Raw genomic sequence first — 26,396 nt, 5'->3', positions numbered from 1 at the left:
CTCGCTCTGTCGCCCAGGCTGTAGTGTAGTGGCATGATCTTGGCTCACTGCAAGCTCCGTCTCCCGGGTTCACGCCATTCTCCTGTCTCAGCCTCCCAAGTAGCTGGGACTACAGGCGCCTGCCACCACACCCGGCTAATTTTTTGCATCCTTTTTTTGGTGGAGGCAGGGTTTCACCGTGTTAGCCAGAATGGTCTTGATCTCCTGACTTTCATGATCTGCCTGCCTCGGCCTCCCAAAGTGCTGGGATTACAGGCATGAGCCACTGGACATGAAGCATTTTTAAAGTCACTACTACATACCAGTATATGACTCACTCATGGGAAAAAAATCTTAGCATTTCAACTAAAATGTGAATTAAAGTATCAATTTTTTATATACAAATTGTGTTAGTTATTTCAGCAGAATTTTAATTATATTAGTTGTTTTCATAGCTGTTTCTTCTTTGGAATGGAATTGTGTTAATTTATAAACCTGCATATAGATAATTCATCTTTTATAATGCTCTTTGCAGAATCAAAGAATTCCATCAGACATGGTGTTTCTTAGGACTTCCGAAAAAGCAGGTATTTTTACGTTTAAAAAAACTTATCTAACTGTATATTATTATTGCAAAAACAAATTTACATATATCTATACAAGCGAAAACTGTTTTCCTTACATTTTTAGTATGCTGCAGCAATGAGGAATATTCTGTAGAAATGGTATTTTACTTTGAATATAAACACATGAAACCTCTGAAAAAAGAGTCCACATTTCATATGAAGCTACTTTACAAAGAAAATACATGTACTCCAGTTACATTGCTGATGATTTAGTATTTTCATAGTTTAATTTTCATTTTAAAAGGTAAAAGTAAAAATTATCCTGTAAAAATTTTCTTTGAATAATATATTGAATTCATTAACACCTAAATTATATTTAATAGTCAATATTTAAAAGGGTGTTTGCTGTGAAATATATTTGTTTAAAAATAATCCTGTCAGGACCTATGTATCCGATGAGTGTTTTCATTCAAATTCATACTGACATCTAATTAAATGATGATGTTACTTAAAATTTGATGGCTGTTTTGCATTTGCAGTTTTATTCAGCAGTTCAGCAAATACTTGTTTACCACTTACTGTTAATACGTACCAGGCACTAACTGTTGGTTAAGATACAAATGGGAGCAACTTTTACAGAGTGGGTGGTCTCGGTGGAAGTGTATCCATGGACAGTGATAATCCTGATTGTGTAGGTGCTGGACTCAGAAATGTTTGGGGCTATGTGGGAACAGATAATTTTGCCTATTGAGTTGACGCAGACTTTGCAGAAAAAAATGCTATTTGTATGACTTGAGCTTTCAAAAATATAAAGATGGAAAAGAGGTAATTGGATAGAAGCCTAGTGTGGCCAAATAGAAAAATTGTTGGAAATCGGGAAACCTGAGTTTGAATCACTTTGGCCCGTTTCTAGTTATGTGACCTTGCCAGGTGGGCACACGTTTTCGTCGTCTCTGAAATGAGGGAGGTATATCGAGTAATATCCAGAGTTTCTTTCTGCCCTACATTCCTGACATTTTTTATAAATGAACAGTGGTTTTTATAGGAAGCGAGGCGTGTTATTATTTTTATTAGAAACACAGCGTATATCTTATTTCTGGTGTGAAAACTGTAGAAAGGACTGTTAGATTTCAGAGTTGTTGATTTAATTTTTCTCTATAAACAACTACTTTCAGAAGTGACGTTTTTGTCATGAGAAAGAAGAAAAGTGTTTTCTCTTTCTACCAGTTGTTGTTATGATTATTTACATTGTGAGATGAATTCTGCCATTAACAGGAGATCAGCTCTACCCAATAATCAAGTGACTTCTGTACACTTGATATGTTTATTTTATTATGTGTTGTTTCATGTGAGCTTTTATTTTCCCAACTGTGGCAGGGACTGGCTGGCTACTTTTCCAACCCATTTCTCTTTCCTGTTGGAAACACGGCTAGACTGCCGTTCCTGCCCAGTTAGCTGGTCCCATGTCACTGAACTCTGGCCAAAGCGGGAGAGCCAAAAGTCTGTATGCCACATCTAGCCTTGCACCTAACCTCTCCTGCGGTCTCCTGCTGTCTCTTGCCCCTTGCTGGTTAGATGGCCATGACTAGGGCAGTCTTGGAAACTGCTTGTTAAAGATGCCAAAGCTTCCATCAGCCTGGTGTCCTGAATGAATGTGTGGAACAGAGCCCCTCCCCTTCCATTACCAAATGAACTGTATATGAAAGAGGAGTAAATTCCTATCGTTAAGCAGTTCCATTTGCAAGGTTAATCTTTTATGCTGGCTGGTGTTTCCTTAGCTGATTTCTCATCCTAATTGCTCTTCATTCTGGAAGCCTTACTAATTCTCTTTGCAAGTGGCATTATTTGCTTTTGAAATGTTAATGTTTATATTTTGAAGCCATCATTTGCCAGTATTGAAGTAGAATATGCTCTTTTTTCAAGTATTTCTGCTCTTCTTGACAATAGTGTAATAAGACCATTTAGGTGCTTTTACAGTCCAGTGGGTAGGCTGCCGTCATAGTTTGTCACATGTGAATAACTCACCTCGTAGTGTATTGTTTCACAGCACAGACGACTGAGTGGGAGAACTCTGCAGGGCCTCCAGTCCCCAGAAAGGCTGATCTCCTCAACCACAGACGGAGGCCAGAATACATAACCCTTGATCATGGGTCCTTTTGTGTGTTGCTGGATTTGATTTGCAACTGTTTTGTTAAGGCTTTTTTTGCATCTATTTTTAAAGGATGTATTGGACTGGGCACGTTGGCTCACACCTGTAGTCCTAGCACTTTGGGAGGCCGAGGTGGGTGGATCACTTGAGGTCAGGAGTTCAAGACTAGCCTGGCCAACATGGCATATATATATATATGCAGAAATTAGCCAGTCGTGGTGGCACAGGCCTGTAATTCTAGCTACTCAGGACGCTGAGGCAGGAGAATAACTGGAACCTGGGAGCCAGAAGTTGCAGTGAGCCAAGTTTGCACTATTGCACTCCAGCCTGGGTGACGAGAGTGCAACTCTGTCTTAAAAAACAAAAAAAACAAAACACAAACAAAAAAACATGTATTGATGTACAGGTTTTTGGGCTTTTTTTTTTTTTTTTGCTTTTTCTTGTGTTATTTTTGTTTTGGTGTCAGAGTAATACTGGCCTCAGTGGAATGAGTTAAGAAGTGATCTTTCTTCTATTTTTTGGAAGAGTTTGTGAAGAATTATTAATTCTTTGTTAAGTGTTAGAATTCACCCATGAAACCCTCTGGGACTGGACTTTACTCTGATTTTTAAAAAATTACTAATTCAGTTCCTTTACAGGATTATTCAGATTATCTATAGACCCAGTCAGTTTTGGTAGTTTGTGTCTTTTTCATAATTTGTCCACTTTATCTAGGTTATCTAATTTGTTGCCATGCAGTTGTTTTTAGGATTTCCTTACAGTCCTTTTTGTTTCTGTCATGTTGATAGTCATGTACCCTCCTTTGTTCCTGATTTTAGTAACTCTTTTGAACTCCTCTCTTTTTTTCTTGGTCACTCTAGCTTAAAGGTTTGTCAATCTTGTTGATCTTTTAAAATATCCAGCTTTTGGTTTTAATGATTTTTCATACTTATTTTTCTGTTCTTTATTTCATTTATTGGTTTCTGTTTTTATTGTTTTCTTCTTTCTGCTTGTTTTCTGTTCAGTTTAGTCTTCTTTTTGTAGTTTAAGGTGGAAAGTTAGATTATTTACTTGAGGGTCTTTTTTAGTACAGGTGTTTATAACTACAAATTTCCATCTAAGTCCTGCTTTTGCTGTATTTCATGAGATTTGGCCATACATCTCAAAATTAATTTCTAATTTCCCTTGTGATTTTTTTCCTTGATTCATTGCTTATTTATTTTTAGTTTTTATTTTTATCTTTTTTGTAGAGACAGGGTCTTGTTTTGTTACTCAGGCTGGAGTGCAGTGACATGATTATAGTTCACTATGATGATTACTGTAACCTTGAACCCCTGGACTCAAGCAATTCTCCTGCCTCAGCCTCCCAGATAGCTAGCAGTTCAGGCACATAACACCACATCTGGGTAATTTTTAAATTTTGCTGTAGCGACAGGCTGTCTGTTGCTCTGTTGCCCAGGCTGGTCTCGACTTCCTGGCCTCACGTGATCCTCCCACCTTAGCTTCCCAAAGCACTGGGATTACAGGTGTGGAGTCACCTTATCTGGCCTGATTCGTTGTTTATTAATGAATATGAATTTCTACATATGTATACATTTTCTAAATTTCCTTCTGTTATTGATTTCTAATTTCATTCCATTATAGTTGGAGAATGTACTTTATATGATTTCTATTCTTTGAAGTTTATTCACATTTGTGAAAAATGTCGTAACATGTTGGGTATCCTTGAGAATATTCTGTATGCACTTGAGGAAAATCTACATTCTGCTCCTGTTGAGTGGAATGTTCCATAGATTTTTGTTCTAGTTGGTCTGCATCTTTGTTCAAATCTCCTTTTTTCGTTCATCTTCTGTCTGGTTGTCCTATCCATTATTGAAAGTGGAGTACTGAAGTTTATCACTCTTTCTCTGTTTTTCCTTCTATTCTGTCAGATTTTGATTCATGTATTTGAAGTTGTGCTGTTAGATGTAAATATATTAATGTTTGCTTGGCAGATTGACCCTTTTATCTTCAGCCATGCCACCTCTCTTTTGGTTACCGTTTGCACCTTTTTTCTGTTGTCATACTTTCTACCTATTTGTGTCTTTGAACGCGGAGTATGTGTCTTGTAGACAGCATGTAATTGCATCATGATTTTTCATTCATTCTGTCAATCCGTAATCAGCTTCATTTAGGAAAATTCACATCCAGTAAAATGTATCCATTTAAAATCTTAGCAGGTGTGTATACTTACTAATTATTATTCTCGAGCTCCGTTTGCCTTGTTGTCCTGCCTGATCAGCCCTACAGCCCTACCTCAGTCCCTCCAGTGTCTCTTCTTTCATACCTGGCTGTAGAGCTCCAGCTGAGAAGGCCACGCAAGCATCTAACTGGAGCTCTGTGAATCAGTAGAGTTCACTGTGGACCCCGCAGTGTTCCTGTTGACTAGGCCCGTTCTTGAAGGTGGCTTATTCCAGCTTTCTCAGTGTTTCTCCTGCCTGCCTTTACCACCTGTTCATTCACTCTCAGCCATCGACCCTCCTCTCAGCTCCACCGTTTTCAACTACATCTCCATTGCTTTCTTCCTGTAGGCATGAAAAATGTCTCTACCCAGTCACCAAAGACCACCCCCAACCCCCAGTGACACGACGCAGCTATCTAGCTACCATCCTGTCTCTGTCCTTTGCTTTGCAGCCAAACCTTTTGAATAAGATGTTTTTCGTCATGACCTCACCCTACATCCCCTTTCTCTGTGAAATTTAAATGGTGTTTCTCAGGATTCTGTCCTAAGCACATCTACGTTTGTGATGTACATGTTCTTCCTGGGAAACTGTAACTTCATTCATGGCTTTATATCATCTGGTTATACACCAGAGCCTGATAGGTTGTAGGTGGCACACTCAAAAGTTTCCATCGTCTCTGCATGTTGATTGGAGCCTTTAATCCATTTCTATTTAATGTAATTACTGATAAGGCAGAACTTACATCTGCAATTTTGCTGTTTGTTTTCTGTGTGTCTTGTGACATTTTTGTGTGTCTTTGTAGCTCCATTACTGCCTTCTTTTGTTTTAAATATTTTCTAACGTGATGTTTTAATTCCTCATCATTTCTTTTATAATGTACTAAAAAAACTATTTTGTTAGTGATTGCACCAGGGATTTTAACTAACACAGCTCACTCTTAGCTAGTTTTAGTGTTTTTGTTGAGTAAATGCTCCTGGAATTCTTTCAAGTCTAGTTATTTTCCAGAGTTCTGAAACAGTTGCTTTTGATAATTTTCACTAGTCTTCTCATTGCAGTTATACAGAAGTATATTTTCAGAGGTTTTTATACTGCCATCCCTGCTTACTTCACCTACTTATTTATTTATTTGTCCTGTTTTACAAATGTGTATCCAGTGTAATGAATAAGAAAATGCTTTGATTTGGGAGATGGTATTGTATTAATTGCCCTTTTAACAATTATGATAGAAATATATGGAAGATACTATTCCAAATATGAAAACAGTTTTGAGTAATTAAGAGGAAAAGATTATGTAGATTGTGTTAGAAGATAAATTATGAACAAAGTCAAGCACTTTAAAGCTGAAAGGTGTTTGGAAATGTTCACTTTTCAGAATAGGAATCTGAGGGCTGGAGAATGTAAATACCTTGCTTAACATTATATGACTAATAGTAATTTTATGGGGTGTTTTTTTTGTTGTTTTTTGTTTTTTTGTTTTTGTTTGTTTTTTCTCTTTTTGGAGGAGGTCTTGCTTTGTCACCCAGGCTCCAGGCTGGAGTGCAGTGGTGCGATCTTGGCTCACTGCAACCTCCACCTCCCGGGTTCCAGCGATTCTCATGCCTCAGCCTCTTGAGTAGGTAGGACTCCAGGCATGCCACCATGCCTGGCTGATTTTTGTATTTTTAGTAGAGATGGGGTTTTACCACATTGACCAGGCTGGTCTTGTACTCCTGACCTCAAGCGATCCACCTGCCTCGGCTTCCCAAAGTGCTGGGATTATAGGTGTAAACCACTGAGCCCAACCACTAATAGCAATTTTGGAAATTCTTCCTCAGCCTCTTAAAAATCTTTTCACTGCATCATTTTTAAGCCATAGTAAGACAGAAAAACATAAATGGAGTATTAGAACATTACTCAAATGAGATACTCTGTTGTGTTAACCTTGGATAAATAACACTTTCAAATTGATGATGTTTTAAAACATTTCTCTCTAATTTTGTCTTACATTCCACGTTGTAGGGAGAATCACTCTTTGTAGTGGAGTGATATTTAATATTTTGAATGTCGTGGATCCCTTTGAGAATCTTAAGAATTATCACCTCTTTCCTCAGAAAAATGTATACAGTGCACACGTACACTAGATTTTTTATTGTTTACATATCCCTGGAAGATTATTGATGTGTTCAAGTTAAGACCCTGCCGTAGTTTGTTTTAACCTATGCTTCTATTTTCATCCTCAGTTTTATTTTTTCTGTCAAATTAAAATTGTTAAAATAGTAGTTACTCAAATGCAGGTATTAAGAAGTTAGGGCCAGGCGCGGTGGCTCACACCTGTAATTCCAACACTTTGGGAGGCCGAGACAGGCGGATAACGAGGTCAGAAGATCGAGACCATCCTGGCGAACAGAGTGAAACCCCATCTCTACTAAAAATACAAAAAATTAGCCGGATGCAGTGGCAGGCGCCTGTAGTCCCAGCTACTTGGGAGGCTGAGGCTGGAGAATGGCGTGAACCCAGGAGGCGGAGCTTGCAGTGAGCCTAGATCGCGCCACTGCACTCCAGCCTGGGTGACAGAGCGAGACTCCATCTCAGAAGAAAATTAAAAAATAAATAAATAAATAAATAAAATAAAATAAAAATAAAAAATTTGTGTTATAATATTGCTTTCAAGAATTCTTAGCTTTAGAAATTCTGTTTGTGTGATTTTTAAGTAATTAAAGTTTTCTTATTGCCTACTTGTTTTCAGTAGACTACAAATGTACTGAAGTTTTGTATCTGCTAACACTTTTAATACTATTTTATTGCTTTTTAGTTTTGGTTTGAAAAAAATCTGATAATACATTGTTTATTATAATAAGAACATTTTAAATCTTAGATATGATAGAAGTCCTAAGTGTTAATATATGCAGCGTATCCCAGCTTGAACACTGGCAGCTGGGTGCTTGTCAGTACAGCATGGCAGGTTGCTTATGGCATCATATTGACTGTGTATTAACACAGAGTAATCTGTTGGACTGTGAGCTGATTGTTTAGAATGTAAATGAAGCTGTTGATGGATCTGGTGACTGATGGCTTAAATTCCAATTAATCAATTGCTTCATCACTTTCTTAATTCAGATCAAATATCTCCAGAGTGCACACAATTCTTTTAGTGGTATTAAGAGAAATTAATGCTTTAGAACTAATTTCATCAATCTCTTATAAATGCCAATATCTTTTTCACTTGTCTCCTAAGTGAAGACATTATACTTTAAGTGTTTGGGACATACTATAGTACCTCAGCTGTCACTTGTTAGTGGGACGGGGGGTGGTTAAATGACACTGTACTCATCCACATGATCTCTGCAGTGCTATTCATCTTGCTACCAGCTTGAAAATTTCAGGCTGAGTCATTAAATCATATAAATGATTTAAAAATTAAGTTTAATGGCAGACGATCTGGTGTTATAAATGCAAAGTCAATGCCTATCTTTCTTTTGTTGGCCCGTCTCTTTCAGAGCTATTGGATTTGTGAGCTGTTGTAGGAAGTCTGCTAATATTACAGGGTGACTTGTGATATGACAGACTCGTGCTCCGATGATGTCCCATCGGTTTCTTCAGCACACTTGATGCATCCTCCTGTGTGACACATACACACGTTCATCTTAATTTAATTGTCATTAAGCCTGTCCTTTCCTGTGGACGCTTGTCAATCGTATAAAATAAAATCGAGTGTTCATAAGCTGTAATAGGGTATAAGCAGACCAATTTAATAACATGTGTTCTGCCGAGCCTTAACTGGCGTCAGTTGTAGCGAGTGCTCTCTGTTAAAAAATTATTAGATGCAGTTCCTGTGGAACCAGTCAAGCTGGCCATACTTCTGATTTGCTAGAGTTCATTCTTTCTCTCTTTAAATCACATCAGTTACTGCAAGGTTAGTATTTTTAACTGTACTTAACTTGAGTAAAAGTAATAACATGTCATTTTTCTTCTAAGTTTAAAAAATAGCATATGATTTAATATGAGGCATGTCTTTTTTCTTTAAACAAAGGCAGCTGTTTTTTCAGTGTTTAATAAGTTTACAGAAATTTAGACATTTATTTCACTTTTAGAAACACAGAATGCGGGAAATTTATGAGACTCCGGAGATTCTCACTTATCTTTTCTTTATGTGTCAGATAGAGTCTAGAATCCAGTCCATTTCATGTTACTTTTATATTTTATATCAGAATATTCACACATACATAAAGGGGAAAATTCAATCTAGAAAAAAATACCGTAACTTTGAAGTAATATGCGCTGCAAACTTTGATGTACTGCTTCTTAGCTGAAAACAGCGAGCTTGTGCAATATATTTTTTTATAATTCTTTTGACAGATCCATAACACGGTTTATTTAAATATATCCTTGTGTGTGTGTGTGTGTGTATACACGTGTATAAGTATATGTCTCTAAAATCTTTAAAATTAACCTTAATTGTTCAGTTATTTACCTTTAGGAATACTCGTTTTAATATTTTAATATTTTATTTTATACACAGAGAGAGAGAGAGAGAGAGAGAAAGTCTCACTCTGTCACCCAGGCTGGAGTGCTGTGGCTTAATCATAGCTCACTGCAGTCTCGAACTCCTGGGCTCAAGTGATCCTTCCACTTCAGTTTCCCGAGTAGCTGGGACTACAGGTGCTCGCCACCATGCACCATGCCCCACTAATTTTTTGTTTTTTGTAGAGATGGGGTTTTGCCATGTTGCCCAAGCTGGTCTTGCACTTCTGGGCCCAAGCCATTCTCATGTCTTGGCCTCCTAAAGTGTTGGGGTTACAGGCGTGAGCCACTGTGCCCTGTAATCAGATGACATTGTCTCAGATGTAACTTTAATTGATAACGCCGATAACTGGAGAATCTTTTCATGGCTCTTGATCTTTTTGTGCCTCAGACAAGTGGGTTAATGTCTCTGTATTTCTCAGATTCCATTTTAACAATGATAATTCCCATAGTACAGGGTAGTTAAAAGGATTAAAAATAAAATTGGTGGGGTGATTACATAGATAGGGCACTTTTAGGCACTGAGTTGCTGGAGGTTACAATTAGTTGAAAATGTATCAGCTGGGAGAGAAAAAATATTTAATACTTGTGTAGAGTAAGAGACCTCAAGAATACTCAGTAGCAGGCGGAAATACTCTAGGAGGTTCGGCGGTTGGGGGGAAAGGAGGGTGTTGTGGATGTGGATTTGCATGGACATTTCAGTTGTAGAATGTTCTGTGGAAAGGGTAGGCTGGACTAAGCTATGTGAAGATCTGTTCTTACATAATCTAATGATTTCTCCAAATTTGAGAAACAAGTAGCTACCATGATAAGAGTTCCCAGTATACGACACTCATGACAGGCTTTCACGTATTTTCCATGAAATTTTACAACATAACTTCAGGGTAAGTCTTATACAGATAAAAAAAAAAAAACAAAAAAAAACAACTGAGGTCTAACAAGTCAAGTTACTTGAAATTCAAGGGCATTGAGTAGTCAGTTACAGGGCTGGTGATCAGCTTCTGACTGTCTGACTCTGCCTTCTCAGTTATGCCAGCTTTGGGATGGAAGCCTCCAGAGCAGGCATTCTCAGCTCTATCTAGCACTATTGGTGCTTTGGGCCCAATATGTCTTTGCTGTGGTGGGCGGGTCTGTCTTCTGCACTGTTGAGTGTTGAGAATATTCTTGTCCTCATTCTACCAGAAGCCAGTAGCATTCCCCTAACTTCCTTTCCAGTTGTGAAAAACAACAGTGTCTCTATAAGTTGCCAAATGTAAATTGTCCCTAGTTGAAAAACTATGGAGGGCTTTTCATCCATTGAAGAGAATCTCTAAAATTAACCATAATTGTTCAGTTATTTACCTTTAGGAATACTTGTTTTAATATTTTTCAGAGACCTTCTTTCTCAGTGAGAACAGATTGAGTCTGCAGAAATTGAGCCATGGCCTGTTATCTTCGTCTCTACCCAGCTCTGTGTGCAGGAAGCTCTACTCTAAGCCTGTGCAGCCAAAAAGTCAGGGGCTCTGTCTTCTGCGTTTCCTAGGCTACGGCTGTAGCCCCACCCAGGAAGGCCTGGCCATGGCTCTTATTTTCCCCAGACTCATTTGGCAGAAGCCCAATTCCTGACAGGCTTGGCCTAGGGCACTAACATAAAGTAACCTAAAGTGGACTAGATTCTAGACTCTACCTGGGCTCCTGAGCATTCTACCCCAGTGAGTCCTAGCCCCAGCAGCTTGTAAGGCAGAGCTGACAGTGCTGGAGGGGCTACACCACAACCCCATCCCCAGTGTCCACTTGATGACCTGAGTGTCACTCCTGGTAGAGCTGGCTGCTGTCCTGTCCCCAATTCCAATGCCGTGCTCCAGAGTGAGAGACAGGTCCTAAGGACTCTGAGTGCTCAGGGTGAGAGACAGGTCCTAAGGACTGAGATGTCTGCAGCTTTACCTACAGAGTTTGTCTGAGAAATAGCCTGGCAGAGTTCATTTCTGAGGATGTCATTGAGAACACTGGAGAGCTTGGTGGTCACCATTTCAGAGGGCAGAAACAGCAACCCAGCTTCTTGGAGAGTACTGGATCCAACCTATCCTGGGGCCGGGAGGCTGTGTACATGTGCTAGGTGCTCTCAGAAGCAGCTGCAGTGGGACTCGGGGCAAATGTGGAAGGACTCCCTGGGTGATGAACAGCCCTCCATGATGTGAGAGCTCACCAATCCAAGGGGCTTACCCACAACCTCTGAGCTGGCCAAATGATACATGGTCCTCTGTCCCCAAGGTGAGTCCTACAATGCTGAGCTTACACGTGACATCACAGGCATCCGTGTCAGTCTGGAAGATGGTTTGCACACCCAAGGTGATGGTCTCAGGAGTCAATGGAGAACACCTTCAAGCCACCCATCCACCCATCCCTGACTGAACACGGGCAAAGTCACGAACTCCCTGAATTGTGAGAGGTCTCCAAGCCACATACAGCCAGTGATGAAGCGTGGAAGTCCAACTAGCTAAGCCAGCCTGAGCACCACCTCTTGTCACAGGATCTTTGGGGTGTCACTTTTCCAGCCAGAAACCTCTATGTCCCGTGGCGCCTTTGTCTGAGTTTTGCTCAGGCCTGCTGGGCTCATTCTGCCTACTTGGCCCAGCAGACTTCGTTCAGTTTGTGCTGCCGGCCCGGATCCCACGCCTGCTGAGGGCAAGCCAGGAACAGAGCGGCAAGAGGTGTGTGAGCGAGCGTGGGGTCTGGCCACTGCTCACAGCCAGGCATACCGACTGTGGTAGGGCAGGCAGCTCCAGGTGCTGGCTGTGTGTGAGGCTGTTGCTGAACCAGGCGCTCTGTAAGCGGCTTCCACTGCGGGCACCAGGAAACGTGGCCCCAGGAGGCTTGGAGACACTAAGAACCACAGAGCCCCAAAGAGGATGTCACAGCCCTGGCTCAGTGAGCTGTTAGGTCTGGGCTCTCTGAAGGGCCACAGCTCTTCTGTCCTTCTCATTGCTTGCAATATGGCGAGTGGCAGGGCGTGTTTCAGCCCTGTTTGTGTTACAGCTCTTTCATTCCCACCATTCAGCTGGTCCTAAGTTCTTGTCCCGCATCCAGGAAGAACAAGGTATATGGACAACAGGAGGGTAAGCAAAGCAAATAGGTGCTTTATTGAGCCACAGTGCAGCTCTCAGGAGACCCTAAGTGGGTAGCTCCACTCCACAGGCAGGTCGTCCGGATGATTGCAGCTCTTAGTGGAGAGGACACCCGGAGTAGGTAGCTCCTATCAGCAGGCAGGTTGGCTCGTGCAGTGTGCAGCCCCCAGCGTAGAGGGGACCTGGAGTGGGTAGCTCCTTCCCACAGCTGGTAGTCCCAGTTTCTGAGTGAGTCTAGCTGAAACTGGCCTTTTTTATGGATTCAGAAAGGAGGAGATGCGTGCTGATTGGTCCATGGACAGCCATGGCGGGCCTGGGAACAGCACTATCTGATTGGCTGTATGGTCATCAATGAAGTCTGCACTCCCGGCAGTGGACTTCACCGGGAACTGGCAGCCCGGCCCCCAGGCTTCAGATTGTTCCTGGCTTGAAGGTGGGGTTTCATAGGGGACCTGCCTGTTTTTGCCCAGGAACTTGTCTGACTCCCACCATCAACATGCCATGTATGGCTCCCAGGCTGTTTGTCCCAAGGGGTGCCTGCAGGCCTGCCCGGAGCCACTCTCCCACGCTTGTTGGTGACCAAAGTCTGGAGGGGGCCGAGCCAGCAGAGTGCCGGGCATGTCAGCACTGTCCCGAGCACATGCATACCTGCCAACTCGGAAGGGGATGGAGATCCTGCCAGCTCCGGGGAGTGTGCAGCCCTGGGCACGCCTCCCTCACTGCAGCTGGCGTCTTCGCAGCCGCCACTCCAGAGGGGCCACTGCTGCCATCACATTGATCAGAAAGTGGTTTACGTGGAGCCAGGAGCAACCTCCGGAAAGTCTGAGCAGGGGGCCCATGGCTGCATCCTGCAGGGGGATGGATTTCCTAGTAGTAGTTCAGCCCAGTGAATATAAAAATAAACAGATGACTGAAACAACAAACAACCCAAGTGTAGTTTTATTTTTTGTTTTTTTGTTTTTTGTTTTGACATTTATATATTGCAGTTGCAGCTGTTCAGTAAGTCAACTCTTGGTTGAAGTGCTGAGGTGGGGGACTGAGCTATGTGTTCTTGTATAACGGGTTTGGAGTTAGATGGACCTAATCGTGGCACTCTTCACTCACTTGGGAGACCTTGGGGTACTTTACCTCTGAGGCTAAAATAGGGACAGTTTTTCCTTCTGTCTCACAGGACATCAGATATTGTATATAGGCCATGCCTGGCATCTCATGAGTAGACGCTTAGTGAATTTTAGTAACCTTCCCCTTTTCGGGGGAGAAAGAAGTGACTTTCCAGTAGACATGTATAACTCCATACATTTTTCGAAGAAGGGGTAGCTGTGGGCAAGTTTGGAGTACAGTATGGAATAAACTCCATGACTCCTTCCTTAATTTGGAGTGCTATGTCTGTTTCTCCCCTGACAGTCTTTGGGAGGTATTTTCTAAATGAGCCAAGCCCCCAGTGTGTGTGCTTGAATTAAATCTCTCCCATGCCTCATTCTTCTCCTTGCCACATTTTCCCTGTCCTTCTCTCTCCTCCTCTCCGCCCCGCTGTTCTCTCTGATCTTGATTGGCCTTTGAGGTTCCTGACAGAAAAGAGCATTATGCTTGCAGAGGCAACATATTTGCGGAGGCAGCGTCCTGCCGCGTTGAGACTTTGAGAAGACCTGATACAGGCTGTTGGTCACCTACTTCCTGTGCGGTGGAGGCGTTTTCCCATGACAGGTCCCTCAGGGGCTTCCACCTGTCTCTGGAATGGGACTTTCCCTGTCTTCCAAATGGTGAACAGTGAGTCCTCTTGGTGATTTTTGAGGCTGGGCTATTTGTATGATCAACCCCATACTATTAATAGGTCCTTCTAGGACCTCTTATTTTCTCTTTCACATTTGTTTGCCTGTCTTTACTTGTTAGACTGTCACCTAACACTGTTAAGGTCAGTAGGAAACTTGGTAGCCAGAGTAATGCTTTCAGTATAGTAGGTGTTCAGTAAATACTGGTGAAATATGTGAGAGCATATGCTGTGTGTCACCTGTGCTGGACTGTGTGAAAGTCACGCGTCTTCACCCAGAGTTTCTGGACTCGGCGTTCCCACGGAGTGTTTCTGGACATTTCCTGTAAAATCTTCATCGAGTCTTTGTTTACTTTCTTCAAGATAAAAGTAAACCTTTCCTTAACATACCTTTTCTTAACCATTATTTAGTTATATATTTGTTGTTTTAATTATGAGTACTTAATAGTATTAGTTTAGCCATTTTGAATTATTTTGACCACTGTATCATAGTATTTCAGCTGCTTTATGCATTAGGTGATCTTCATCGGACTTTATTAGATCTGTAAAAGCTTAGTCATTTCTGTGGGAAAAATGTTTCCTGAATGCTGAATGACTTAGAAATGACCACAATCAGAAGTTTTAGGCTGTTTGCTACATGGCTGCGACCTCTAAGCAGTGAGGAACTTTGAAAGGCCGTTCACCTATTTTTTCCTTCTAACAGTAAATTACAAAGTTATCTTATGACTTCCAGCAAAGTTACAAAATTGCCTTACGACTCCCCAGTACTTAAAGTCATACTGTCATTACTGTTACTGTGTAAAGAACCTTTTATTTAATGCTTCCGTTTTGCTCTGGTAATCACTTGCAAGCTGACTGAGCTCAGACTCTCTTGCCCTGGACAGAGAGAAAGGCCAGGAGCTCTGTTATGGCTGACCTTGGCTGCCAAGGTAGGGAGGAGCTACAACCGGCCAGTAACTTTCATGCACTGGCTCTGTCGGATGAGCACAAGCTCATGTCAGAAACTCCCCAGAGCCACCCTGGGCCTGGGTGGCATCGATTCCTCGTGTGATTCTGAATGAAATTGATGAATGGGAGCAAACACTGATACTCTCCTAGAATGGCAGTGGGAGCCAAGAACAACTGAGGTGAGTCTCCTCCTCTGTAGGTGTTGAAATAGGTGTTACAGTGTGCTTCCTGTAGTGCAATACTTCGAGGTTAAGTCCAGTTACTTGCTTTATTTATCTCTTTATTGCAAACACCAGATGTCTGAGTCATACTTTTAGGTTGATATTTATTTAATCTAAATGTGTTTTTAAAACAGATTTTTAATCTCTGGGTTTATAACATGATTTTTATGCCATTCTGTAGAATTTGTTTGGGAAAGCATCTTAACATATTTTTTAGGTTTCTGGAATCAAATTTTAGATTGTGTTGGAATTGTCGTTTCTGAGTTTAAACATTTCCATCAGTTGCTGGAAAGGCTGGTGTGTGAAGACCCCCTTCTGGTCCAGTGTAGTGTCAGAGGTCTCTCTCCTGCATGTCAGATTAGTTGGTCTGCTGAGCTGCTTGATTATAAGCATTAGCCAGTATAATACTGAGTTCTGAAAACTAGACCTTACCTGATTGTGACCCCGAATTTATTCAGTCTGTTAAGTTGTAGTCACTAGAACACATAGTACTTATTGCCTGAATCTTGGCTTTCAAAACTTGGAGGAAAAACCATTTTCTTCCCTGGTTTCTTGTTTTTGCCGTGGCTGTGCTGTGCAGCTATACATGGTATGCTTCAGAATCTTTCTAGATTTTCTCAAGTTGTACATGAAAGATTCTTTGCCAATAAGCATATTTCGTGTAGTCTAACTGATGCAACCTTCTCCCTATAATGTTAAGTAACTTTGTTACTTAAAAACAGAATTAAAATTCAAGATTTGAAAGTATATTTGAAATATTTGAAACTTCATAGGGCTTTTTTATTAAAAATCTATTTTAAAAAATCTACATATTATTTAAATCTGATTGTTGCTTCAGTACCATTGTAGTATATTAGCACTGTTGAAATTTTGTTCATTTCCAAAATTTAAGACTGTTCATGTTTGAGAAAGGGTGTTATGAAGCAATTCACTTGTCAAATGTGAATATTTTTATGCCAGTATAATTGAGTTATATAGATGCATATTAATAGGAAAGATAGATTGCAGTTGTATTAGCAACCTAAATTGAGAGCTTTAATTTGCCATTTAAAACTTACTCCTAGAGTGAACAACACCTTTTTAAAAAATATGTTTTACATTGAAATAATTAATGACTCCTGGGAAGTTGCAGAGATAGTACAGGGAGACCCTGTGGGTCCCCTTCACCCAGATTCCTCCAGTGGCTGACAACTTACCTGTAGTAGAATATCAGACCAGGATGTTGACACTGGTACAGTGTGTGCACGTAAGGCTGTGTTATTTCATCTTGGGTGTGGGTTCCTGTCACCACCAATGCAGTCAAGGTGCAGAACTGTTGCACCACCCTGAGGATCTCCCTCACACTAGCCCTGTGGGCTCAGCCATCCCTCTGCTTCCAGCAACCTTCACCCTGGATAACCATGAATTTGTTCTCCATTTCTATACATTTGTCATTTCTGGAATGTTATATAAATGAAATAAACCATTCATGACCTTCAGAGACTCTTTTTTTTTTTTGAGACGGAGTCTCACTTTGTCACCCAGGCTGGAGGGCTATGGCGCAATCTCAGCTTACTGCAACTTCTGCCTCCTGGGTTCAAGCGATTCTCCTGCCTCAGCCTCCTGAGTAGCTGGGATTACAGGTGCATGCCCCCACACCCGGCTAATTTTTATATTTTTAGTAGAGACGGGGTTTCACCAGGCTGGTTCAGGCTGGTCTCGAGCTCCTGACCTCGTGATCTGCCTTGGCTTCCCAAAGTGCTGTGATTACAGGCATGAGCCACTGCACCTGGCTTAGAGATTCTTTTTCTACTTAGCACAACACCCTTGAGATCCATCCAAGTTGTTGTATAAGTCAACAGTTTGTTCCTTTTTTGCTGCTAACTAGGATTTCATGGATGGATGTACCACAGCATGTTTTAAACCATTCATCATTGTTGGTTGGAGTTTTTTGTTGTTTACAGGTTTTTGTTATAAATAAAACTGCTTTGAACAATTATGTACAGCTTTTTTGTGGACATAAGTTTTTATTTCTCCAGATTGATGTCCAGGAGTGGGGTTGCTGGTTTTTATGGTAATTATATGCTTATTTTAAGACTGACTAACCCTTTTCCAGAGTTATGTTTTTGTTTTACATTCCCACCAGCAATGCCTGGGACATCTAGTTTTGCCATATCTGGCCGATGTTTGGTGGTATGTGTAGCGGTGCTTCCTCGTGGTTTGCACGTGCCGCTCCGTTGTGGCTGTGACGTCGAGCACGTTCTTGCTGCGTGTTTGCCATCCTCAGGACTCTAGGAAAGTGTCTCTTCATGTCTTTGGCCCATTTTCTAATGGGATTTTTTTTTTGACTATTGATATTGAGAGTTCCTTATATATTCTACGTAGGCGTCCTTTGGTCAGATACACAGCTTACAAATATTTTCTACTAGTTTGTAGTTTGTCTTTTCATCTTCTGCAAAGATCTTTACATATTCAAAGTATTTAATTTTATCAAAGTCCAATTGATTTTTTTTAATGGGTTATGCGTTTGATGTCCTGTTTAGGAACTCATCTTCCAGCCATATGCCCTGCGGATTTCTTCTTGTGGTGGCTTTTTTTTTGTCCGAAAAGTTTTACGTTGAGATCTGTGATCGATTTTGAGTTAATTACTGTATAAGATGTAAGGTTTAGGTCAAGGCTTTGGGGTTGTTGGGCTATGTATATCCAAATGCTCTAGCGTCATTTATAGTGAAGATTCTATTCTCCATAAATTACTTTGGTGAATGCATCAAAATTAGTTGCCATACTTGGATGTTGGGGGGACTCTCTCTGGGTTCTTTATTTTGTTCCATTGATCTGTGTTTCTGTTCCTTCTCCAGTATCAAACAATCTTGGTTACTGCAGCTGTCTGAAAAGTCTTATAATCTGGTGGGCTGATCTCTCCCAGTTTTTCTTCCTTTACCCCCCGCCCACTTTTTTTAGCTCTTCTAAACAACTTTTAGCTCTTTTAAACAATTTTGCCTTTCTATACACATTTTAGAATAATCTTGCCTGTATCTTTAAAGCAAATCTTCATGGGACTATGATAGTCATGAAGTAAAGACCTGTTGGCATTTATGGGTGACCAGGTTCTTCAGTTGCTAGTCTGAGATAAAAAGGGCAAGATGAAAACAGGAAATCACCACTGTCCTTTCTTGATACCCGAGGACTTGAGCTGGACTGCACTTTTCCTGCTTTTCTAGAATCATCATCATGTTAAAAAATTTAATGTTCAGCATTTTTTTGCTTTATTTAGGAAGAATAGGAAAGAGTACATCTGCTCTATCCTTCTGGAAATAAAATTCCCTTAAAGTTTTTATTCATTTTCTATTTTTTAAATTGGATCTTAAACTTTATTATAGGAATTTTCACTGCATGAAGCCATAGTGTAATGCACTGCTGCATCACCATTGTCCCCTGGAAAACTTCTCTTTAAATAACCAGACTTGTTTCATCCGTATGTCTCATTTGGATAAAGTCCTGTGTATAATTTGATTGCATTAACAAATTCAGCATTTACAAATTACAACCACAATTCCATTATCATACCATAAACTATTGAACAAGAATTTCTTAGATCAACACTTGGTGAGTGTCCCGGTTTCTGATTGTCTCACACACCTCTTCTTACAGTTGATCTAGTCAGGATGCGAGGGCCCTTCTCTTGCATTTGTTACAGGTATCTCTCAAATCTGTTTTTATCTACAACAATTCCTTATCTTTGTTTTTTTATTTGTTGAAAAAACAGGGTTATTGGACATAGAGAATATCTGATATTCTAGATTTGTGTGAGTGCATACACAAAACAACTATATTATTAATACATTTCTTTATTTCTTGTATTTTTGTTAACTGGTAGGTGGATCTAAAGGGTTGGCCATACTCATTTTCAGTTTTCTTTTAGCTTTTCATTTTTTTGGTGAAAGAATACTACAGCAGTGCTTCTGTGTAGTCCTGTTTGTAACTGTAGGCAGATGTCTGCATGTCTGTCTTTTAGTGATGAATAGATACAGGTGCTATCAACCGATCTTCCCAGTATAACGTTCTCCACCAGGCCGGGCGCGGTGACTCACACCTGTAATCCCAGCACTTTGGGAGGCTGTGGCGGGTGGATCACGAGGTCAAGAGATCGAGACCATCCTGGCCAACATGGTGAAAACCCGTCTCTACTAAAAATACAAAAACTTAGCTGGGCGTGGTGGCACGCACCTGTAGTCCCAGCTACTTGGAAGGCTGAGGCAGGAGAATCGCTTGAATCCGGGAAGTGGAGGTTGCAGTGAGCTGAGATTGTGCCACTGCACTCCAGCCTGGCGACAGAGCTAGACTCTGTCCAAAAAAAAAAAAAAAAAAAAAAAATCTGAAACCTCAGAAGTCACCTGGATGAATTCTCACTGTGATTAAACTGTGAATTATGTTTTATACGCTGCTTTTTATTTTTTAGGAGTTTTTTAAAAGTTTGCTGTAATTTGGCTTTTTAATTATATAAAATGTATCTGATTTTAAAGTGAACAGTATAAGATATATTCAGAAGTCTTAGCATCTATTCCTGTTCCCTTCCTCCCTCTATAGGTATTATACACACATACATGCACACACAGATATATGTGCACACACACAGAAGCATTTGCATGCATACAAATACACTCACAGATAGAGGAGCACACATAGAAACGCAGATTTGCATGCCCTCACATCCCTCACACAGATATGCTTGCATGCATACATAGGTACACGTGTGCACAGATATGTTCACACACCAGTATGCACACACAGAGAAACACACAGATCCTCAGGTGCTTGTTCACAGTTATACATGCATATTATACACAGATACGCATGTACACAAACATACACGCAAGCACACACAAATACATATATACACATGCATGTGTGCACACAGATATGCTTGCACACACACAAGTTAGCCATGCATGCACACTCACATATACATGCACACACACAGATACACACATAGATACATATCCACACAAAGATGAACATGTATGTATATAGTTATACATGCATAGAGATATGTATGGACATACACAAATTCTCTCTCCTCCCTCCCTTGTTCTTAACTATAATGTATTTTTCTATATATAATGTCCAGCACCTTGCTTTCTTCATTTCACAGTCTATATCCTAGAGATCTTTCCATGTCAGTGTATCGAGGTCATCTTGTTTGCTTTACTTTCTTCTCTCTCTATTGCCGTATGTGCTCTGTTTTATTCAGCTAGTCCTGTTTGTTCCCCTTTGTTTCACAACAGTCTTCTGTTACTATAAATAATGCTGCAGGGAGCGGCTTTGTGTGTATGTCATTTTGTGCTTTTGCTATTCCATTGTTAGAATAGTCTCTGAGAAGTGGGATGATAGCATGGCCAGAGTAATGGATTTTCTTTATAGAATATCTTAGCACGTTTGAAACTGGATAGGCCTGTGGGCATATGGTAACAATTACCTTGGTCTTAGCATTGTAGTTGTGCTTTTATAATTGAACATTTTTTATGATGGTAAATCTGATATTTTATTAGCAAGATAATACCATACACTCTTGGATATTTTTGTGTGTTTGTTATTTTGTTATTATCAGAACATACATTGAAAGTAGAAATGATCAGTGCAGTTTTTCTAAAATAGAAGACTGATTAATGTTAAACCTAATAGGCAAGAGCAGCAAATAGGAAATGAGTGATTTAAAAGAATGTAATGGCCTACATCTTTTCATGAAACTTGTTTTGTGAATCAAGGAACATTGTGTAAAATAAAGGTTTTTAAGGATTTTTGTTCCTGGGAATATCTAGGTTGTTATTTATTTGTCCTACTGTGCCCTGGAATTACTCTTTGATGGCACTTGTAGCTCAGGAAAAACCTTCTGTAACACAATTCAAGAGTGGTAAATTTTTATTTTCTACTTCCAAGGTTCGTGTTTTATTCGAACTGATCAACTAGATGGTGAAACTGACTGGAAGCTGAAGGTGGCAGTGAGCTGCACGCAACGGCTGCCGGCTCTGGGGGTGAGCAGCATCAAGACTACTCCATCCTTTTATCTTTAGTGGTAGTTTCTAGGTTTCACACATATTTCTGTTTATACCAGCTAATTTATTTAATGCATTGAGAATTTGTTTTATAATTTCTTTATTCCTCATGAAGGTTCATTGAAGAATTATGCCAAAATAATTTCTGTGATGTCTTAGCACATAATCAGTTTTAGGTAATTGTAAATTTTCCTCGACACTTAGGTTTTCTTTCTCCTTCTGCTCACCTTCCTCCCCCTCCTTCCTCTCCTTGCCCTCCTCCCCTTCTTCTGCCTCCTCCTCTTAATGTCTTTTTTCTTTTTCAATTTATTTTATTTTTTATGTGACAGGTTGTCACTCTTTTGCCCAGACTGAAATACAATAACGTGATCATAGCTCACTGCAGCCACAAACTCCTGGGCTCAAGTGATGCTCTCTCCACAGCCTCCTGAGTAGATGGGAGTACAGGTGCACACCACCACGCCCAGTCAGTTCTTAGTTTTTTTTTTGTAGAGATGGGGGTCTTGCTATGTTGCCCAGGCTGGTCTTGAACTCCTGGCCTCAAGCAATCCTCTCACCTTGGTCTTTCAAAGTGCTGGGATTACAGGTTTGAGCCATCACACCCAGCCAGAAATTTTTATTTCTTATTTGGCTGTTTGCTCCTCTCCTTTGTGATTTTGTATTGGTGTTTGCCAATTAAAAAGTACATACATGCTCGTGTGTGTAGAATCTTTCAAATCAGTGAAACCAGATACTCACAAATGAATATCCTGTTTTAAATTTTCACCTACTTAGGCACATAAAAGTGTTTTTCTTTCTTCTATTTTCTCTCTGTACATCACATGGGCTTCATTAGCCTTCAGGTCAGGAGCTCTGTTTGAAAATCGTCCAAGCTGCTTCTCTGGGTCAGGCTTCTCAGTCAAAGCCAGGCAGCAAGGTGCTACTCAGATGATTTGTTCTCATGGGTTTTTAATTTTCAGTGTTCTGTGATTGTTTACTTAAATTCTCTAGGATACTATGCATAATTTATATGTTTAGAGTTATTACAACTTACATTTTTTCATGGTTAGTGAATGAGGGAAGGTAGGTTCTACTGGACCAACAGATGAGCAGATTGGAGAGGCTGGGCTGTTGACAGCTACCTTTTACCTGCTTGGTGGTGGGTAGAGTCAACCAGGCAGCTATTACGTCGTGAAGTCATATGTCAGGGAGCAGCACCTCCTCACCTGAGGATGGGGCTGGGTTGTGTGTGCATGCGGCAGTTCCTGGATCACACAGTGTGGCTTTCAAAGGAGCTGCCAAACAGTTTTCCAGAGTGGCCGTGCCATTGCCTGTCGTCACCAGCACCGGATGAGTGACCTGGTTTCTCTGTGTCCTTGCCGCCTTCAGTGTTGTCACCAGTTTTTATTGTAGTCATTCTGACGGATGTGTGCAGTGATACCCTATTGTGGTTTCAGTTTGCGTTTCTGTGATGGCTGGTTGTGTTGAACATTGTTTCGTGTGCTTGTTTGCCATCTGCTTGTCCTCTTTGGTGATGTGTCCTGTTGACAGTCTCGGAGCAAAAGCATTCTGCCTTGGTGGATAATGCTAGCTGCAGCTTGTTCAGGGAGTGCCTGTCAGGGTGAGGGAGTTCTTTATAGTCTTAGTTTGCTGAGAGGTTTTATCATGAATGGGTGTTAGATTTTTCCAAAGCTTTTCTGCATCTGTAGGGATGATCATACGGATTTTCTCCTTTATCTATTAATATGATGGTATGTGGACTGATTTCATATGTGTTACACCAGTCTTGTGTTACTGGCATAAACCTCACCTAGTAGTCATACTGCATGTCTTTTTATTATGTCACAGTATTTGATATGCTGACATTTTGTTAAGGATGTTTTGTGCTGATGTTCATGAAAGATATGGATCTGTATTGCCTTTGTTTAATGTCTTTAGTTTGATATCTAGGGGTAAGCTGGCCTTATAATAAGTTGGGAGTCTCTTTGCCTCCTGTAATTTTTAAAATAGTTGGCATAAAATTGGTATTACTTATTTTTTAAATGTTGAACAAACTCGCTTTTGGAACTGTGATCCTAGAGATTACTTTTTGGGAAAGCACTTGATTGTGAATTGAATTTCTTTGGTACAGAGTTAATCAGGTTTTCTCTTCATTGGAAATTTGTGTTTTTCAGAGAATTGGTTCATTTCATGTAAGTTGACAACATTAATGGCATAAAGTTCATAATATTCCATTATTTTTAGCCATTTTAGGATTCCTTCTTTCACTCCCAATATTGGTAGTTTGTCTCTGTTTTATCGATCATTTTAAAGAACTTGTTTTTTGTTTCATTGATTATCTTTATTGTTTGTTCATTTTCTGTGGTATTAATTTCTGCTCTTTATTTCCTTCATTCTACATAGTTTATGTATAATTTTTTTTGTTTCTTCCTCAGTAAGGTGGAAGTTAGACCTTTGATTTTATAACTTATTGTTTTCTATTTATAAACTTTCAGAGCTATAAACCTGTTTCCAAGCATTGTTTACCTATGTCACACAAATTGTGATTTATTTAGTTAACAATAGTTAATAATTTAGTTAAAAAATCATTTTCATTTAGTTAAAAATATTTTCTAATTCCTTCATGATTTCTTCTTTTCATCCCTTGATTATTTGGAAATACATTGTTATTTGCTGAATAGTTGGGGATTTTCCCAATGTCTGGTAATTTATTGTTATTTAATTATCTTATGGTCACGGAACATATTCTGTTCTATTTCAGTCCTTTTATATGTATTGAAACTTGTGATATGGCCCAGCGTATGAACTCTCTGGGTCAGTATTCCATGTGAGCTTAAAAATAATGTTTGTTCTGCTATTGTCTGGATGTTCTGTAAATGTTCATTAGGTCAAGCTAATGGAAACTTGTTTAAAAAGTTTTATAGTTGTTTTCTACCATTCGTTCTCTGAATTACTGAAGAAAACTTTTAAGATCCCATACCTTCTGTAGATTGAACGAGTTCTCCTTTTGGCTCTGTTACTTGTTTCCTTATCTCTATTGAAGCACTGTTACTGGGTTCATACACATTCACAATTATTATGTTTTCTTGAATATGCCCTTTTTCATTATTCCTGGTAATATTCTTTGTTGAGACATCTATTTTGTTCTTTACTATTATAGTAATTCCAGCTTTTTTAAAATTAGCATTTACATGGTATATCTTCCATTAGTTTTTGTTTTATGTATCTTTTTCTTTGATTTTAAAGTGTGTTTCTTAATGTAATAAAAGTAGGTACTCCTTTTTTTATTCTGAGAATTGCTGCATTTTTATTGTGTACATTTACTGTAATCATTAATGTGGTTGGGCTGAAGTCAGTCCTTTGACTCCTTAGGTTCGATTTATCCCATTTCTTTCTTTTCTTCATCTTTTGATGGTGTGTTATGTTTCCATTTAGTTACCATTGTTAGCTAATTAGCTATGTGCGTTAGTTCTGTTTTGTGTCATTATCATGTTTCCAGTGTGTTTTTAGCTTATCACAGTCTTTCTCCATGTCACTTACAGTGTAAGAGTCATGCACAGTAGATGTCCATGACTTCCTTCCCATCCTTTGTATTTGTGTCGTCTGTCTTACTTCTGCATATTATTAGCCACACAGTGCGTTACTGTTTTTCTTTTGTTTAAAGTTGTCAAGCACATTTTAAAGATAGTAAGAAATGAAAACAGTATTTTCTGTTCACCCATGTGTTTACCTTTTCTGGAACTTCTCTTTCCTGTGTGTGGATCCAAGTTTCCATTTACTGCCAATTTCCTTTAGCTCTAAGAACTTCTTTCAATGAGTCTTGTAGTGAAGTCTGCTAGAGACTTCTAGCAGAAGTCTGTCAATTTTTGTTTGTTTGAAAATTGTCTTTATTTTGCCTTTTTCTTTCTTTCTTTTTTTTTTTTTTTGAGACAGAGTGAGACTCTGTCACAGAGGCTTAAGTGCAGTGGCGCAATCTCGACTCACTGCAGCCTCCGCCTTCCGGGTTTAAGCAGTTCTCCTGCCTCAGCCTCCCGAGTAGCTGGGATTATAGGCACGTGCCACCACGACGCCTGGCTAAATTTTGTATTTTTTTTAAAGTAGAGACAGCGTTTCACCATATTGGCCAGGCTGGTCTTGAACTCCTGACCTCAGATGATCCGCCCACCTCGGCCTCCCAAAATCAGGGGTTACGGGTGTGAGCCATCATATGGGGCCTATTTTGCCTTCACTTTTGAAGGATGTCTTGAAGTTTTCATTTGACAGTCTTTTCTTTTTTATCTTTGCCTTTCAGAGCTTTTATTTCATCTTATGGCATCCATAGTCCTGAAAAGACGCTTACAGGCATTCTTAGCCTGACTTCTTTATCCTCTGTGCCTTTTTCTGTGGGTATTTTGAAAGACTTTCCTGTTCTGACTGGCTTTCAGGAATTTAAGTATGATGTGTTTTGATTTGTCTTACTTGGGTTTGTTGGGCTTCTTGTATCTGGAGTTTCATGGTTTTTATCCAGTTTCAAGATTTTCAGCCTTTATTTTTCTTATCTTTCTGCCCAAACCCCTCTGAGACATGACCAACAAAATTAGTCTAACTACTAATATCAAGTAAGTTAGTCTAACTACTCATATCAAAAAAGAGTAAGAACTTCAATGACGTGGGAATATCGAGTACTCAGATTCCCACATGCCACTGATGCTCTCTTACTCTTTTTCTCAGCCTTTTTTTTCCTTCTGTAACTCAATTTCGATAGTATCTGTTACTCTGTCATTAAATTCACTAACATTTATCTTTTTTAGTATCTAGTCTTCTGTTAAGCCCACCCAATGAATTTTGTTATTCCGAGTGTTGTAATCTCTGGATGTTCCATATGTTTCTCTCATTTTTGTTTAAATACCTTTTCTGTTCTTTCCTTCTATGTATATAGCTTCATTGGACTATTTCCATGGTTTATAAAG

The 26,396-nt window shown here is 39.9% G+C and overlaps 1 protein-coding gene across 29 annotated transcripts in view; it reads left to right on the top strand.

Annotated features, from left to right (window-relative positions):
- ATP9B (ATPase phospholipid transporting 9B (putative)) overlaps positions 1–26,396 on the top strand; it is a 295,624-nt gene that overhangs the window by 76,793 nt on the left and 192,435 nt on the right. For 12 of the 29 annotated variants that reach the window (XR_013408181.1, XM_077974845.1, XM_077974841.1 and 9 more), the window contains 2 exons: positions 515–566; positions 21,353–21,447. The exons of 4 other annotated variants lie outside the window; for them this stretch is intronic. Coding sequence is in view for 16 of the 25 variants with exons in the window: in XM_077974837.1 (XP_077830963.1) it covers positions 515–566; positions 21,353–21,447 (147 nt within the window). In the remaining 9 variants the exon portion in view is untranslated. The remainder of the gene's footprint in view (positions 1–514; positions 567–21,352; positions 21,448–26,396) is intronic. 13 more of the 29 variants (XM_077974856.1, XM_077974851.1, XM_077974854.1 and 10 more) reach the window with 2 other exon arrangements.

Source organism: Macaca mulatta, chromosome 18 (genome assembly GCF_049350105.2).
Source record: "Macaca mulatta isolate MMU2019108-1 chromosome 18, T2T-MMU8v2.0, whole genome shotgun sequence".
Lineage (NCBI taxonomy): Eukaryota > Metazoa > Chordata > Mammalia > Primates > Cercopithecidae > Macaca > Macaca mulatta.
The sequence above is the reverse complement of the archived record's forward strand: the minus strand, read 5'-3'. Positions and strand labels throughout refer to the sequence as shown.